At 36.1% G+C, this 16,594-nt stretch overlaps 2 protein-coding genes across 5 annotated transcripts in view; one reads left to right on the forward strand and one right to left on the reverse strand.

Annotated features, from left to right (window-relative positions):
- The window catches only part of LOC120417046 (nephrin), a 392,997-nt gene that overhangs the window by 60,249 nt on the left and 316,154 nt on the right, over positions 1-16,594 (reverse strand). For all 4 annotated transcript variants that reach the window (XM_039578999.2, XM_039578995.2, XM_039578998.2 and 1 more), the window contains exon 6: positions 2,550-2,701. In XM_039578999.2, coding sequence (XP_039434933.1) covers positions 2,550-2,701 — 152 coding nt within the window. The remainder of the gene's footprint in view (positions 1-2,549; positions 2,702-16,594) is intronic.
- LOC120417047 (uncharacterized) lies at positions 7,022-11,729 on the forward strand. The gene is made up of 5 exons (XM_039579000.2): positions 7,022-8,381; positions 8,448-8,518; positions 8,579-11,408; positions 11,475-11,545; positions 11,606-11,729. The coding sequence occupies exon 3, from the start codon at positions 8,726-8,728 to the stop codon at positions 11,312-11,314; it is 2,589 nt and encodes an 862-aa protein (XP_039434934.2). The 5' UTR covers positions 7,022-8,381; positions 8,448-8,518; positions 8,579-8,725; the 3' UTR covers positions 11,315-11,408; positions 11,475-11,545; positions 11,606-11,729.

Consider the following 16,594-nt stretch of genomic DNA (forward strand, 5'->3'; position numbering starts at 1 on the left):
TACGCCATCAAGTCGGGCGTCTAATTTTACATAAAAGTCCCTTTGACACCAAATTTCTATCTCATCACCGTTTCAGGCTGTAAATTATTGAAAAACACCTCTTTTTTCGTAGGTTCAAAAATTGAAGGGGTCGTACCGCCCCTCCGTCACGAGATATCAAAAAACGGACCCCGGATTCGTGATCAGGGACAAAAGTTACCCCTTAGGACAAAGTTTCACGCAAATCGAAGAGGGGTCGGGGCAACTGCTGTGTGAGTTGGCGGAGAATTACCCAAATCATTTCTTTCAACCAATTTTATTACCTGCTGTATAGACTGGAAAATAACTTTTTGTTGTTTGCAAGAAAACAAAAACTTTCAAAAAATGTAACTTGAAAACTCAATCATTTATCAAAGCCCAAAATTAATTGCTAAAAAGTTGCAAAAATCACAGAAATTTTTGTAAATAATGTACTCAAGATATCAAATGAATTCAAAATATTACAAATATTTTGTTTGCTCTGGTTTATAAGAACTCAAATTGTTATTAATTTTCAAAAATAAAATCTGGTGAATAACAACTCATGATTGAAACAATTCAAAAACTCAAGGAAATTATAAATAGGAAATATTTTCAACTACTGCACATTTTTAAAGAATGTGAAAAATAACATGAATTTTGAATTGAGAACGGCTCATATTCGAAAACTTGAACAAATATATTTCAGAGCTGCTCATGTTTCACCCAATGAGAAATTCAAATAAAATGACTTAAGAAAATCCGTTTCAACTGTTCGAAAGATAAAAACACAACAAATTATAAAAAATATCTAATCTTCCAAAAAGACTGGTAATGTTCAAAGAAAAGCCAAAAATAACTCGAAAACAATGTTTAAATCTTGTTTGATTTCAAATAAATGTTTATGCCTAAAATAATTAAAAAAATGTAGGTTTCCATTTCCAGTTTTTTGCATAATTCATCTTAAGGGGTTACATACATGTAGAAAATCACAAAATTTCATATAACAGAAAATTTTTTAAATTCACTTAAAATATAATTTTCAATCACTCCTGAAAGTTTCATGAAGATATTTCATGATTTAACTGAGTTAGAGACGATTTAAGCTCAGAATTTAGCCATGCGCAAAGCCAACTGTCTAACTTTCTGAGCGTTTTTCTCTGAACACCAAGTTGATTTACGGGTGCCACGATATCTCGAGATTAGATGGACCAAATTGGCTGAAATTTTGGGTTAAGACTCCCAAGACATGTCTCGTGTGCATGACGAAGCTCGATTTTGAAATTTTGAATTTCAAAAAATACAAAAATCAAAAACTGGCGTTTTTTTTATATGAAAAAAAGAAAAATATTTTTATCTTTTTTTTAAATAAACTTTTTGAAAATCAGCCTTCGTCATGCACACGGGACCGGTTTAACGAGTCTTCACCAAAATTTTGAGCCGATTTGGTCGAAGCAATGTTGAGATATCGTGGCACCCGTTTTTGAAACTGCTAACTAAAAATGGCTATAATTTGGCAATGATAGAACCAAAAATCTTCAAAATAATTATGATAATAGTTGAAAATATATATTTTAATGCCCTGAAAACAGATTTAAAAAAAAAGTTTAATTGTGTGCTCAAACCGACCTCTGACATTTTTGCCGTATGTAACCCCTTAAATTCCCATTTTTTCAATATTTTTTTTAAATTTTTAGCTTTTGCCAGCTATATTTATAACCACGTTCAAATATGAAATCTGAGATATCAAAGATATTCCATAGGTTAAAAAATTATTGTAATAAGTCATTCAAAGAATCTGGTTCTTTATTCTAATGCTAAAGTGTTTTTACGAAAACGTTTTAAAACATTTGATCATTTGATTCTTATGGCATCCTCATTCCCCCCCCCAAGAAGGGTCAGATTCCCCCCAAGGGGAACCGGTTGAGAAACACTGTTTTAAAAGATTAATCCGAAAATCCCCTACTATAGAGTCCCATTGTTCCAGTTTGTATCATAAAAACCACAAATGATCATCAACTCACCCACCAGCACCACCACCAACCGATTCATTCCCCGATGTTTACAACTATCGTAAAACCCTCATCAAAATCCGCAAACATTCCCCACTACAACTGCCGGGGAGACGACCTGTCAAAATAGTTTGTGTGGGTGGGAGCCATTCATAAACCACGTGGACACTTAAAAGTGGGAGGGAATTGGGTGGATATTTTGACGCTCTATGCAAAATAGTATAAAATCAAAAATGAAAAATTTCAATAAAGTGTTCCCGTGGTTTACAGACGGCCCCTGAGTGTGTGATTTACCGTCATTGAACCGCGCGTGACCACCACGACACTTAATTGAAAATTGGTCATCGTTTTTGGCCTTAATGTGCAGAGTGTTTTGTGGTGTTGATTGTTGTGTGTTTTAAATTTTGTGGTTTTCAGTTTTTGTAGCTTTCTAGCATGATTTTTCCGGTTCGAATCTCGTTAGGAACTTTTTCAAATTCCTCTTCTTCAGCATTATTTTATAATTTTAGTAAATTCTACTCGAATAAACAAACTACTCACCGTTTCCTGGTGTCCCCGCATCTGGACGCTGCCCTTCCACCAGGTGACGATCGGGGCCGGCCGGGACCCGTGCACCTCGCACTGCAGGTCGTACGTGTGGTTCGCGGACAGGGCCCGGTTCTTGCCCGGCAAGCTCACCAGCAGGGGGCGCACTGTTGAAAGGTGTGAGAAAAAGAAAAAAGAAATCTTACAAATCTTGTTGAAAGCCCTCTCGAAAGACGCCAAGTCACTGTGACAAATGCCAAAATTTCAAGATCTCGAGGAAAGAACGAGAGCCGGTTCTGTGTGTCTGCCTAATGGAGTGTGGATTTCGAGTCGGATTTGTGGTTCAGGATGACACAGCAGCGGCAGTGCTGCCATCAGTGAGTCCTCAATCTCCCGGGGGGAAAACTCGTCAATGTGCATTACGCCCCGGTTGATGAAGGAGTCTTGTCAGTTACGCAGTTGGGTGGTTTGCTGACGGAATATTGAAATGGACGGGGTGTTTTGCTTTTTTTTCTGTTGTTGTTTGCTAATATCTGTGGAATGTGATAATTCAATTAAGGCATGGAACGAACCACGGTCCAGCTAGAGGACAAAATTTATTTTAAATTTTGGATATACATTATAAGCATCAGTTGTACAGTACAAAAAGGACAATGTATTAGCAAAATCAATAGCTAGAAACGATAATATTAATTATTACAAAATGTCTAGTATGAAGATATTACCATTGCTTCTATTAGGACTTTTCATTGTTACTAAGTTTTCATCAAAATTATAATTTGATTGTAATTTGAGGTTAGCCAATAAAAATGCAATGCCTCTTTTAGAATCGTTTCGAATCGTTTCTAATTTTGGAATTTAAAAAAATCCTAAAATTGAGCTTAAATTGGTGATATTATTAATCACAATGATAAAGTTAACTTTTTTAGTGCAATGATCCTTTTTGCGGCTGCAAAGGTTTTAAAATGGATTTTTACTGCAATTTTCAAAGATAAACTTCGCGGCCCTTCTTGACAGAATGCACTGGACAGCTCCTTCTAAGAGGGCCATAACTTATCAATCGTAAAATATTGCCTTGTAAAAAAATTAAGCATCAATAACAACAAAAAAAAACCGTTGAGAAATGGGTTTTATTCGTGTTTTTTACTTATGTACACACGGATTATGGCTAGAAATTTATTTCTTTAATAAAAAAAAACTTGTTAAATTGGTCGATTACGAGTTAGAAGCATTGTTAAAATTATATTTCTGAATTTTAAATCTAGAAAAAGCTTTTAATATATAAAACCTTATTTTGAATGCCGGGACCAAATCGCCGAAGACACCAAATCGATCCAAAAATTCTTTCCAAAAATACAGATATTCGAATTTTCATAAATCATTTTTGTATGGACAGCAGCCAAATTTGTATGGAAAATTATATGAACGAACTAATGTGCCAAAATGGCTTCTTTGGGCATCCCGGGCAGACGGTAATAACAAAATTCATGCCATTTCAATAACAAATACTGTTAAAATAACAGAAAATGTTATGGAATCTTCTTGAAAAATCCATTTTTGCATAAGGGTTTAATAACAGTTTATGTTATCATAACAATAATTGTTATTGGTCTGATATTGGTTGGAAGCCCGAGCAGACGGAAATAACGCCGGAATAACATTTTTTGATATTGGAAAATACTAGGCCAATAACATTTTATGTTATTTATAACAAGATTTGTTATTCGCAGTTATGATTTTTTTGTTATTGAATTGTTATTGTAATAACTGACTAATAACATTTTTAGTTATTCTTCGAACAAATCTTTGTTATTATTTTTTGTTATTTTAACAACTAATCCGATCATCCTAATAACAATTGGAGTTATTCTTCCATAACAAAAAATGTTATTTCAAAGTTGTTTTCTCTCTCACACAATATCAGTCCAATAACAACTTTTGTTATGATAACATAAACTTTTATTGAACTCTTATGCAAAAATGGATTTTGCAAGAATATTCCATAACACTTTTTGTTATTTTATCAGTATTTGTTATTGAAATGGCATGAATTTAGTTATTACCGTCTGATCGGGAGCCAAAACAACTTTGGAATAACAATTTTTGTTTTGGAAGAATATCTCCAACTGTTATTGGGATGATCGGATTAGTTGTTAAAATAACAAAAAATAATAACAAAGATTTGTTCGAAGAATAACTTAAAATGTTATTAGTCTGTTATTACAATAACAATCGAATAACAAAAAAATCATAACGGCGAATAACAAAACTTGTTATAACTAACATAAAATGTTATTGACATAGTATTTTCAAATAACAAAAAATGTTATTCCCAAGTTATTTCCGTCTGCTCGGGATACCGAAGGCATCCAAAAAGTTTCAGCCGGATTAAAAAATACAAAAATTATAATTAAAGAATAAAATCCAATTTTGTAGCGAATTGCTCATCTTAAAACTATAACAAATTTACATTTTTATGTATTTTGAGAAGTTTGTCCAGAAAAAAAAATAAATGGTTGCCGAATAATTCCAGTGGTATTTTAAATGAAGACAAGAATATTTTTCTACTAATTGAATCACACAAAAACACTTAAAAAAAAAAATAAGTATTTATGTAAACCCGAGCAGACGGAAATTACTTGGGAATAACATTTTTTGATATTTGAAAATACTAGGCCAATAACAATTTATGTTATTTATAACAGGATTTGTCGTTATGATTTTTTTGTTATTGGATTGTAATTGTGATAACAGACTAATAACACTTTTAATTATTCTTCGAACAAATCTTTGTTATTATTTTTTGTTATTTTAACAACTAATCCGATCATCCCAATAACAATTGGCGGTATTTTTCCATAACAAAAAATGTTATTTCTCAGTTGTTTTGGTTTTCAATCAATATCAGACCAATAACAAATTTTGTTATGATAACATAAACTGTTATTAAATTCCTATGTAAAAATGGGTTTTTCAAGAAGATTCCATAACACATTCTGTTATTTTAACAGTATTTGTTATTGAAATGGCATGCATTTTGTTATTACCGTCTGCCCGGGAAATAAAGTTTATTTTTTTTTATTTTTTAGACATCACACCGTATTTTCAGACTGACTTTACTAACTAAACGGGACAAACACAGAACACCCAGAGGAGATGGGCGGGAATCGAACCCGGGCCCCTTAGCACACATGAGGGATCGGCAGCCTAAGCTGCTAACCACTGCGCCACGGGGTCCTCAAGTTTCCAAATATTTTTTTTATTATTGTAAACTAAAAAAAAACTGATGCACGTAAATTGTCAAAAATTGATCTAACTTTATTTTTGAGTTACACAAATAAACAAAAATGTTTCATTCTCATTATAGGCTGGCACAGATTTCCTTTTCTTTGAATGTGTTCTTAGTCAAAGGAAAGAGCAATAAAATTTATAAAAAAATATTCAATTTTCAAGACTGTTTTTCGAAAATGTTGAAGAAAAGAATGTAAATCGACTAAATTCGATGGAATAATCAGCGTTGATATAGGGTTAACAAAGACAAAGGATGCTCACCGATAATTTTCGCTTGTTGGATTTAAAAACGTCAATAACATTTGAAATGAGGCCGATGCAATTTTTTTCCAAGTTTTTGTCCCGTCCCGGGTCAAGAGGGGTGAGAGAATAAACCAAATGTAATAACAAGGCATGGTCTCAACATTTGAATGCAAAAAAGGGTTTTAAAATGCATTTTACACTAGTTCAGTTGTTTTGCAATCATCCGTTTTAAAAAAATGTAAGATTTGACAAAAACATAAATTTTAAGCAACTTGGTATAGACAACGGGATTGTAAAATTAGTCAAACTTTGCTGTAAATTACTATGCGGAAATCATATCGTTAGTTCCCGTAGTTTTGAAGATACTAAAATGTCTGTAACAAAAATCTGGATGCAAATGCTCTGGTTGATGTGCATCGTTAAATGAAAAAAAAATTTAGGGACAAAATCATAGTTGGAAGAAATTTATTTTACAGAGACAAAATAAATCTGAAAAAAGGGAAATTTTATAAAATTATATCATGTTTGAAATAAACCAAAACAAAACATAACCTTTTAAAAGGAACCAAGATTTTTTTTATGAAAATAAGTAAAACAATAATTGTAGCTATGCAAAAATGAGTCTTGAAGAATTTTGAACCAAGTTTTGTATGAATGTTTCCATATTACCAAATATTTTAGGGCAATAATAATTTTCTTCGTATTTGGCTTTTCAGTCCGTCGAATAAAAGTAACAACCGTTTCCCTTCGTTACCGACGTTTCGGCTTATATTTTGAAGCCTTCTTCACTGGATCACTAAAAATCAGTGTGCTATTACTATTTGTTCTGTGTTTGTCGTGTGTTTTTTGTACTTACAAGGATGTAAGTAACCATCCCACCCATCCACATGATGGTGTCTTTTGATGTCGTTGCTTTGTTTACCAACATCCCTCGGGGGCTGGTTGCACACGACATCATCTATCACTGGGATACGATCTCACCGCATACACAGATCAACTTGGATCTGTTTTTGGAGATCGTCGACTTCTGTATGGATGCAAGCTATTTTGTGTTCCGCAACCAACACTACCTACAAGTGGAAGGTACGGCGATGGGTAATCCGGCCTCACCAGTACTAGCGGACTTCACGTTGGAAGTTCTCATCAACACTGTGATACACCAGATCAGCTGCCCAATCACTGTGCACAAATACGTCGACGATTTGTTTCTTATCGTCCCGAAGAACAAATTAGAAGAGGTTCTAGCTGCCTTCAACTCGTATCACAGCCGTATCCAGTTCACGCATGAGGAGGAACGAGAGGGACGTCTACCATATCTGGACATGACCTTGGTAAGGCAGGCTGACAACAGCATCCGTACCGAGTGGTACATTAAGGACATTGCGTCGGGCCGTCTCTTAAACTTCCTCTCCATCCACCCCCTCTCCCAAAAGATCAATATGGCATCAAACTTTATTGATCGTGTCCAGCAACTCACAACAAACCAAACTACAGCTGAAATCAACAAAACCATAACCAAGTACCTTACCCTAAACGACTATCCCCGCAGTCTGATCAATAGATGTCTGAACTGCAAAATCCAAAACAAACCCTCCCCCCAAATCCACCCCTCCACTTCGCCTACCAACACTACCGAAAAGATCTATAGATCTATCCCATACATTCCTGGTCTTACACCCCGTATCACCAAACTACTACGCCACGAATGTCCAAACGTAGTAGTCACATCCCGAAGTACGTATACTGTAAGTAGTCTATACACGCGGATCAAAGATGTGGTCCACCCGCTTAACCAACACAATGTCATATACCGTGTGAATTGTAACAACTGCGACAACAAATACATCGGCATGACCAGCAATCTCCTAAAAACAAGATTGTCTGGACATCGTAGCGATGTCAACAGATTGGACAAACTGCTACAATCTGGACACAGCTACACCGATGTAGAAGTACAAGCGACAAGGGAGAAGACAGCTTTGATATCGCACTGTATCGACACTGGCCACCGTTTCGATCTCACACAAGCAGAGATATTGGACCAAACCTTTAAGAGGTCGTCTCTCTCACTCCTAGAGATGATTTGGATCCATAACACCCAAGACACGGTCAACAAGAGGACCGACACGGATGGGCTGAACAGTACGTATGCTGGCATACTACACGTATTACACAAACACAGAACAAACCCCAAACAAAATAACACAAACACACAATAACAACAACCCACCCTACAGTTAGCTACAAACAGTTGTGCAGTGCAAACTACCAAACAGTAAATGTGCAAAACAAATCAAAATCCAGGACAAATACGTTAGTAATTACACAGAATATCCCCCACCCCCCCTCTTTACCCAACATATTTCCCAATCCCAACAGTGATGTGCAGGAACATAAACAGACGGTTTACACATATGACAAAACAAAACTTGACAAAGAACAACATCCTTGTAAGTACAAAAAACACACGACAAACACAGAACAAATAGTAATAGCACACTGATTTTTAGTGATCCAGTGAAGAAGGCTTCAAAATATAAGCCGAAACGTCGGTAACGAAGGGAAACGGTTGTTACTTTTATTCGACGGACTGAAAAGCCAAATACGAAGAAAACTGAAATTTGACAGTCGTTGCGAAACAAGTTGAAAATTGCAAAATGGCCATAAATGCACATCAGAGCTATTACGATTATATTGACCAACACTACGGTACATTTGCCACTGAACAACATAAGAGCTACGCTACACAGAACAGAAAACTCGCACACATGAACACACGCAAAACGTTTCTAATCAACTGCAGAAGAAACGGAGTATACCCTGCACACATAACCAACACGTTCAGGTGTGTCTACGAGCTTCTAGAGGAGAGAAGTCCCTACATCACCAAACTGCACAACCTCATAACCCGATTCAAACGATCTCTTTTGAATATTGAGATAGAGCACACTTTTTACAAAATAAAGACACTTAACCGAGCAATAGCTGCAACGAGAGCATACATCGTTCACCACACTGAAGCAGAAAACCACAGCATGTTCATCTTCTCACAGGACATGGCTTACAACAGAATCTTGGACCAGAAAACCAAACAAACCAACAAGAAGCTCACCAACCTCATCTCAAAAATGCAGTCCAGCAGCACACCCAACTTCCCCTCCCAGAACGCGAAGGCTATCCTGAACGCAACCTCCAAAACAATCCCAAAAGAAGCTGAAATGCTGCTCAGCTTAAGCCCACGTTTCGCACTGCCTTTCCACAACATCGCACACACACCGCTATACCACCTACTTGCTGAAACAGAAACAATAATAAAGATGGAAAACACCAAAATAGTCCAAGACCGAACCAGAAGTAACATAGCAAATGTAGTTCACAACTACATCAACGGTTTCAACTCAACACGACACAGCGAGTCCAGCAGCAAAATACTCGCACAAGCACGCTACGTTACATCGAAGTTCCTCAAAAGTAACGAAGACATATGTGTACTCCCAGCTGACAAGGGCAACCGCACTGTAGTCATGTTGGTCGAGGATTATGAACGGAAAATGAATCTGCTTTTGAGTGATACTACCACATACACCCCTATAAAATCGGATCCCACGCACAAGTTTCAGACAACCAACAACAACATTGTAAAGAGACTGAAGGATCTGAAACTAATAGATGACCGAACCGCTGCACGCTTGAGGACATATACTGCTACCTGTCCACGCATCTACGGTCAGCCAAAAGCGCACAAGACGGATCTTCCGCTGCGCCCGGTGGTTCCTGGTATGACGGCTCCAAGCTACCAACTCTCCAAGTACATCTGCAGCATACTACAAGCTTCGATCGACTCGAAGTACAACATCAAGGATTCTATCAGTTTCGCCAGATACATCAACACGCTAACCATCCCACCCGACCACATGATGGTGTCTTTTGATGTCGTTGCTTTGTTTACCAACATCCCTCGGGGGCTGGTTGCACACGACATCATCTATCACTGGGATACGATCTCACCGCATACACAGATCAACTTGGATCTGTTTTTGGAGATCGTCGACTTCTGTATGGATGCAAGCTATTTTGTGTTCCGCGACCAACACTACCTACAAGTGGAAGGTACGGCGATGGGTAATCCGGCCTCACCAGTACTAGCGGACTTCACGTTGGAAGTTCTCATCAACACTGTGATACACCAGATCAGCTGCCCAATCACTGTGCACAAATACGTCGACGATTTGTTTCTTATCGTCCCGAAGAACAAACTAGAAGAGGTTCTAGCTGCCTTCAACTCGTATCACAGCCGTATCCAGTTCACGCATGAGGAGGAACGAGAGGGACGTCTACCATATCTGGACATGACCTTGGTAAGGCAGGCTGACAACAGCATCCGTACCGAGTGGTACATTAAGGACATTGCGTCGGGCCGTCTCTTAAACTTCCTCTCCATCCACCCCCTCTCCCAAAAGATCAATATGGCATCAAACTTTATTGATCGTGTCCAGCAACTCACAACAAACCAAACTACAGCTGAAATCAACAAAACCATAACCAAGTACCTTACCCTAAACGACTATCCCCGCAGTCTGATCAATAGATGTCTGAACTGCAAAATCCAAAACAAACCCTCCCCCCAAATCCACCCCTCCACTTCGCCTACCAACACTACCGAAAAGATCTATAGATCTATCCCATACATTCCTGGTCTTACACCCCGTATCACCAAACTACTACGCCACGAATGTCCAAACGTAGTAGTCACATCCCGAAGTACGTATACTGTAAGTAGTCTATACACGCGGATCAAAGATGTGGTCCACCCGCTTAACCAACACAATGTCATATACCGTGTGAATTGTAACAACTGCGACAACAAATACATCGGCATGACCAGCAATCTCCTAAAAACAAGATTGTCTGGACATCGTAGCGATGTCAACAGATTGGACAAACTGCTACAATCTGGACACAGCTACACCGATGTAGAAGTACAAGCGACAAGGGAGAAGACAGCTTTGATATCGCACTGTATCGACACTGGCCACCGTTTCGATCTCACACAAGCAGAGATATTGGACCAAACCTTTAAGAGGTCGTCTCTCTCACTCCTAGAGATGATTTGGATCCATAACACCCAAGACACGGTCAACAAGAGGACCGACACGGATGGGCTGAACAGTACGTATGCTGGCATACTACACGTATTACACAAACACAGAACAAACCCCAAACAAAATAACACAAACACACAATAACAACAACCCACCCTACAGTTAGCTACAAACAGTTGTGCAGTGCAAACTACCAAACAGTAAATGTGCAAAACAAATCAAAATCCAGGACAAATACGTTAGTAATTACACAGAATATCCCCCACCCCCCCTCTTTACCCAACATATTTCCCAATCCCAACAGTGATGTGCAGGAACATAAACAGACGGTTTACACATATGACAAAACAAAACTTGACAAAGAACAACATCCTTGTAAGTACAAAAAACACACGACAAACACAGAACAAATAGTAATAGCACACTGATTTTTAGTGATCCAGTGAAGAAGGCTTCAAAATATAAGCCGAAACGTCGGTAACGAAGGGAAACGGTTGTTACTTTTATTCGACGGACTGAAAAGCCAAATACGAAGAAAACTGAAATTTGACAGTCGTTGCGAAACAAGGCAATAATAATGTTAAATTGGTCAAAATTAAACATATTTTATTTTATTTTTTTTAACATTGCTCATAACTGAAAACATAATATTTTCCATTGTAGTAGAGTAACCTGGATAGTAAATTAGCTTAAATCCTTAAACCCATATATCCAATTGAAATGTGGTCAAAGACAAACTTATGGGAAATTGGACGAACTTTCCGGTAAAAATATTTTCGAGAGTAAAAAATCAAGTCTGTCATATAGAAATTGCAAAAAACCATCAAAAAACCTATATTTTCAACATTTTTATTTTTAAAACCGCTGTAACTTCACAAGGATTGGACTTAGGACAATGGTCAATATCGAGACTTTAATGTAAAATTGTCTGGAGAATCGATTCCCGTATTCGGCTTTTGAAAATTTTGATGTTTAGAGCAGTTTTGAAAAAAACAGTTTCAGTAAATGATTTTTATATTTTTTAAGGTGAGTTGCTCCATCCTGCATTTTCGTGAGTCTTTTTGTAACATCTAAGGCTATCTTCACAAAAATTTTGAACGAAAAAAAATCGTGGGCTCACCTTCAAATTTGACTTTTAAACTTAAAATTCAAAAAATCTCCTAAAAGTGTAGCGTTTTTTTCTTTCAGTGTATTTTTTTCGGAAAGCCCGTCAAATTTCCTACAAGTTTGTCTTTGACCATTTTTGATACGATGCCACGGCTTCGAGATACAGCTATATTTAAATTACGAAACACAAAAATATGTAAAACTCTTACGCCCTTTTCAAATGTCATTATCGAGTGTAACTGGCTCCATATACACAAAAATGGCTTATATATGCCTAGGATAACATGTCTACAAAGTTTCATTGAAATCGGAGAGGGTCGAGAAAAAAGTACCCAAAAAATTCCTGTTTTGGGCTGGAATTGCTCTTGTAATAAAAAATAATCAAGTATGTGAAAACTTCATTAAGTTTCGCATGATTTTCAAAATCAATTATTAAATAAAATTTCAACGTATTGTGCTGCTATCAAAACTATGTGAATATCAATGAAAAAAAAAAGAATTTATGAAGAATATTTTAAAGGGTCAACGGTCTAAATCATGTTCGAGAAATAATTTACTCAAACTAATGCAAAAAAAGTAGCATCACTGATAGTGAATAGCCAATTTTCTATTGAAAGCAATGTACATGAAAATGTTAAAGAGAATTGATTTTTTACAAAAAAAAACATGTCCACGAAAAAATGCACTATTCAATTCCATTCAGACTATCTTTGGCCAAAAACAAGCACCATTTATAAAAGAAATCAAAGATTTCAATTATGATCAACACTCCAAAGTGTCAGTGAATTTACTTGTTTTTTGTTAACGCGGCAAAATCAACAAAAAATATTAAAATTTTCAATCTGAAGAGAGATTAACGGTGCGCATCAGCTATTATTACACACATTTTGGATTCTTAAAAAATACGGGACCTATCGATATATTTTTTTATTTATCCCCTAAGCTACTATCTGTATAAAGATTTCCAACAAAATTTGTAAATTTTTATAATCAACAGATCAACAGAAGACAACAACTCATAAACTTAACCTTGACTTTAAAGCAGATCGATTTCTCAAAGCAAATTCAACATCTTTGTGATTCAACAAAGTTAAACATGTAGGATCAAATAAATACAATAGTTTGATAAATAAATTTACTGAAAAAAAAACTAATTTCATCAACATTAAACTTTGTCTTAACCCACTGTACAATCCGAACTCCCTTCGATCATCGGCTTCGTTTTCCAACCCCGGTTTACAGCGTTTTGCCATTTTGACCGTAATTGAAAAGTTCCATCATTTCCGCGGCCGAATCTGATAACGATAATGATATTGGAGCGAAAGCTTTCTCTCTCGAGTAGTACGGGGATGAGTGCCCCCTCCCCCCACCACAAAGCCAAACCCATCATCATCAGTGCGATAATATTGATTTTTCCGTGAAAAGCTCTGCCCGATGGGCACAAATTGCCACTTGAGAGCGCGGCGGCGAACCGTTTTCTTGCGCGCGGAGATTCGGCCAAAATTCAATTAGAATTCAACAAATGGCTGCTGCCACTTTGGCGATTGAGATCGCGCTCAATTAAAATTCAAGTGGCACGACCAGCTTCAGGGGGGGGTGGAGGGCCGGTGGGTGGAGCAGATATGCGGATTAAAGTCTAATTTTGGCAAGTTTGGTGTTGAAGTTTCACGCAAAAATCAGGAATTTTTGTTTTTTTTTGGAAACTGCCTTTTTTAATTTTGAAAAATATATTTTGAATGAGCCAATATGAACATTAATGTTTACAATTGAGCAATTCTCTACAAAATCGGTCTTTTTTCTTCAATTTTATTTTTTGTATTTTTTAATCCGGCTGAAACTTTTTTGGTGCCTTCGGTATGCCCAAAGAAGCCATTTTGCATCATTAGTTTGTCCATATAATTTTCCATACAAATTTGGCAGCTGTCCATACAAAAATGATGTATGAAAATTCAAAAATCTGTATCTTTTGAAGGAAATTTTTGATCGATTTGGTGTCTTCGGCAAAGTTGTAGGTATGGATACGGACTACACTTGAAAAAAATGATACACGGTAAAAAAAATTTGGTGATTTTTTTATTTAACTTTTTATCACTAAAACTTGATTTGCAAAAAAACACTATTTTTATTTTTTTTTATGTTTTTATATGTTTTAGAGGACATAAAATGCCAACTTTTCAGAAATTTCCAGGTTGTGCAAAAAATCATTGAGCGAGTTATGAATTTTTGAATCAATACTGATTTTTTCAAAAAATCGAAAAATTGGTCGAAAAAATTTTTCAACTTCATTTTTCGATGTAAAATCGAATTTGCAATCAAAAAGTACTTTAGTGAAATTTTGATAAAGTGCACCGTTTTCATGTTAAATCCATTTTTAGGTGACTTTTTTGAAAATAGTCGCAGTTTTTCATTTTTTTAAAATAGTGCACATGTTTGTCCACTTTTGAAAAAATTTTTTTTGAAATACTGAGAAAATTCTCTATATTTTGCTTCTTCGGACTTTGTTGATTTGACCTTTATTTGCTGAGATATTGCAATGCAAAGGTTTAAAAACAGGAAAATTGATGTTTTCTAAGTCTCACCCAAACAGCCCACCATTTTTCAATGTCGATATCTCAGCAACTAATGGTCCGATTTTCAATGTTAATATATGAAACATTTGTAAAATTTTCCGATCTTTTCGAAAACAATATTTTCAAAATTTTCAAATCAAGCCTAACATTTCAAAAGGGCTATACATTCAATATTACGCCCTTTTAAAATGTTAGTCTTGATTTGAAAATTTTGAAAATATTGTTTTCGAAAAGATCGGAAAATTTTACAAATGTTTCATATATTCACATTGAAAATCGGACCATTAGTTGCTGAGATATCGACATTGAAAAATGGTGGGCTGTTTGGGTTAGACTTAGAAAACATCAATTTTCCTGTTTTTAAACCTTTGCATTGCAATATCTAAGCAACTAAAAGTCGTATCAACAAAGTCTGAAGAAGCAAAATATAGAGAATTTTCTCAGCTTTTCAAAAATATTTTTTTCAAAAGTGGGCAAACATGTGCACTATTTTTAAAAAATGAAAAACTGCGACTATTTTCTAAAAAGTCACCTAAAAATGGATTTAACATGAAAACGGTGCACTTTATCAAAATTTCACTAAAGTACTTTTTGATTGCAAATTCGATTTTACATCGAAAAATGAAGTTGAAAAATTTTTTCGACCAATTTTTCGATTTTTTGAAAAAATCAGTATTGATTCAAAAATTCATCACACGCTCAATGATTTTTTGCACAACCTGGAAATTTCTGAAAAGTTGGCATTTTATGTCTTCTAAAACATATCAAAAAATAAAAAAAAATAAAAATAGTGTTTTTTTGCAAATCAAGTTTTAGTGATAAAAAGTTAAATAAAAAAATCACCAAATTTTTTTTACCGTGTATCATTTTTTTCAAGTGTAGTCCGTATCCATACCTACAACTTTGCCGAAGACACCAAATCGATCAAAAATTTCCTTCAAAAGATACAGATTTTTGAATTTTGATACATCATTTTTGTATGGACAGCTGCCAAATTTGTATGGAAAATTATATGGACAAACTAATGATGCAAAATGGCTTCTTTGGGCATACCGAAGGCACCAAAAAAGTTTCAGCCGGATTAAAAAATACAAAAAAAAATCGAATGACCGAAATCCTAGAGAACTGCTCAATTAAGGTAATTCTTTTAAGTTTAAATATTCAAAAAGGGAGATTTCTCAAAAACTGCGTAATTTAGCTTAATTTTCACTACATTTACCCAATACTGAAATTTCCACCTCCTCGGGACTTGGTGACCTTTCACGGTCCCGACTCCCACCTCAACCTTTCCCACCAGGAAAGTTATACGCAAACACCACCACCACAACCGAAAACGTCCTGCAGGGCGAAACTCGCCGGTGCAAACAGATGAAAATGAGACAAAATTCGTTTGCTTTTGGCTTTTGATAGCACACACACAATAGCAGAAGAAGAGTCCACCCCCGGAAGGCACGCCGAGGAGAGGCTGAGAAAATGGCAAACAAAAAGTTGATTAATCTGCTATCACAGAAAACAATAATAAACTTTTACGCCAAACCAACCAACCGACCGCCACCCGCTGGGAGGTCCAGGATAACTGGCGAGTTGAAAGATCCCCGAACCGCGCGCGTCCAATTACGAAAAGTTTTCTGCTGGCCAGAGGGGCGAAAAAAGAGCTGGGTTGCGGCAAGAAGTGAAAAACAGAAACAAGTTCATTCGATTGAGTTACTTTTTGCTACTTTTGGAGAGATTGGAATGTACAAGTTGA

Source organism: Culex pipiens, chromosome 3 (assembly GCF_016801865.2).
Source record: "Culex pipiens pallens isolate TS chromosome 3, TS_CPP_V2, whole genome shotgun sequence".
NCBI classification, from domain to species: domain Eukaryota; kingdom Metazoa; phylum Arthropoda; class Insecta; order Diptera; family Culicidae; genus Culex; species Culex pipiens.

Excerpts from the sequence above, each read along its gene's own strand:
- LOC120417047 (XM_039579000.2), top strand. The coding sequence starts at position 8,726 with ATGGCCATAAATGCACATCAGAGCTATTACGATTATATTGACCAACAC.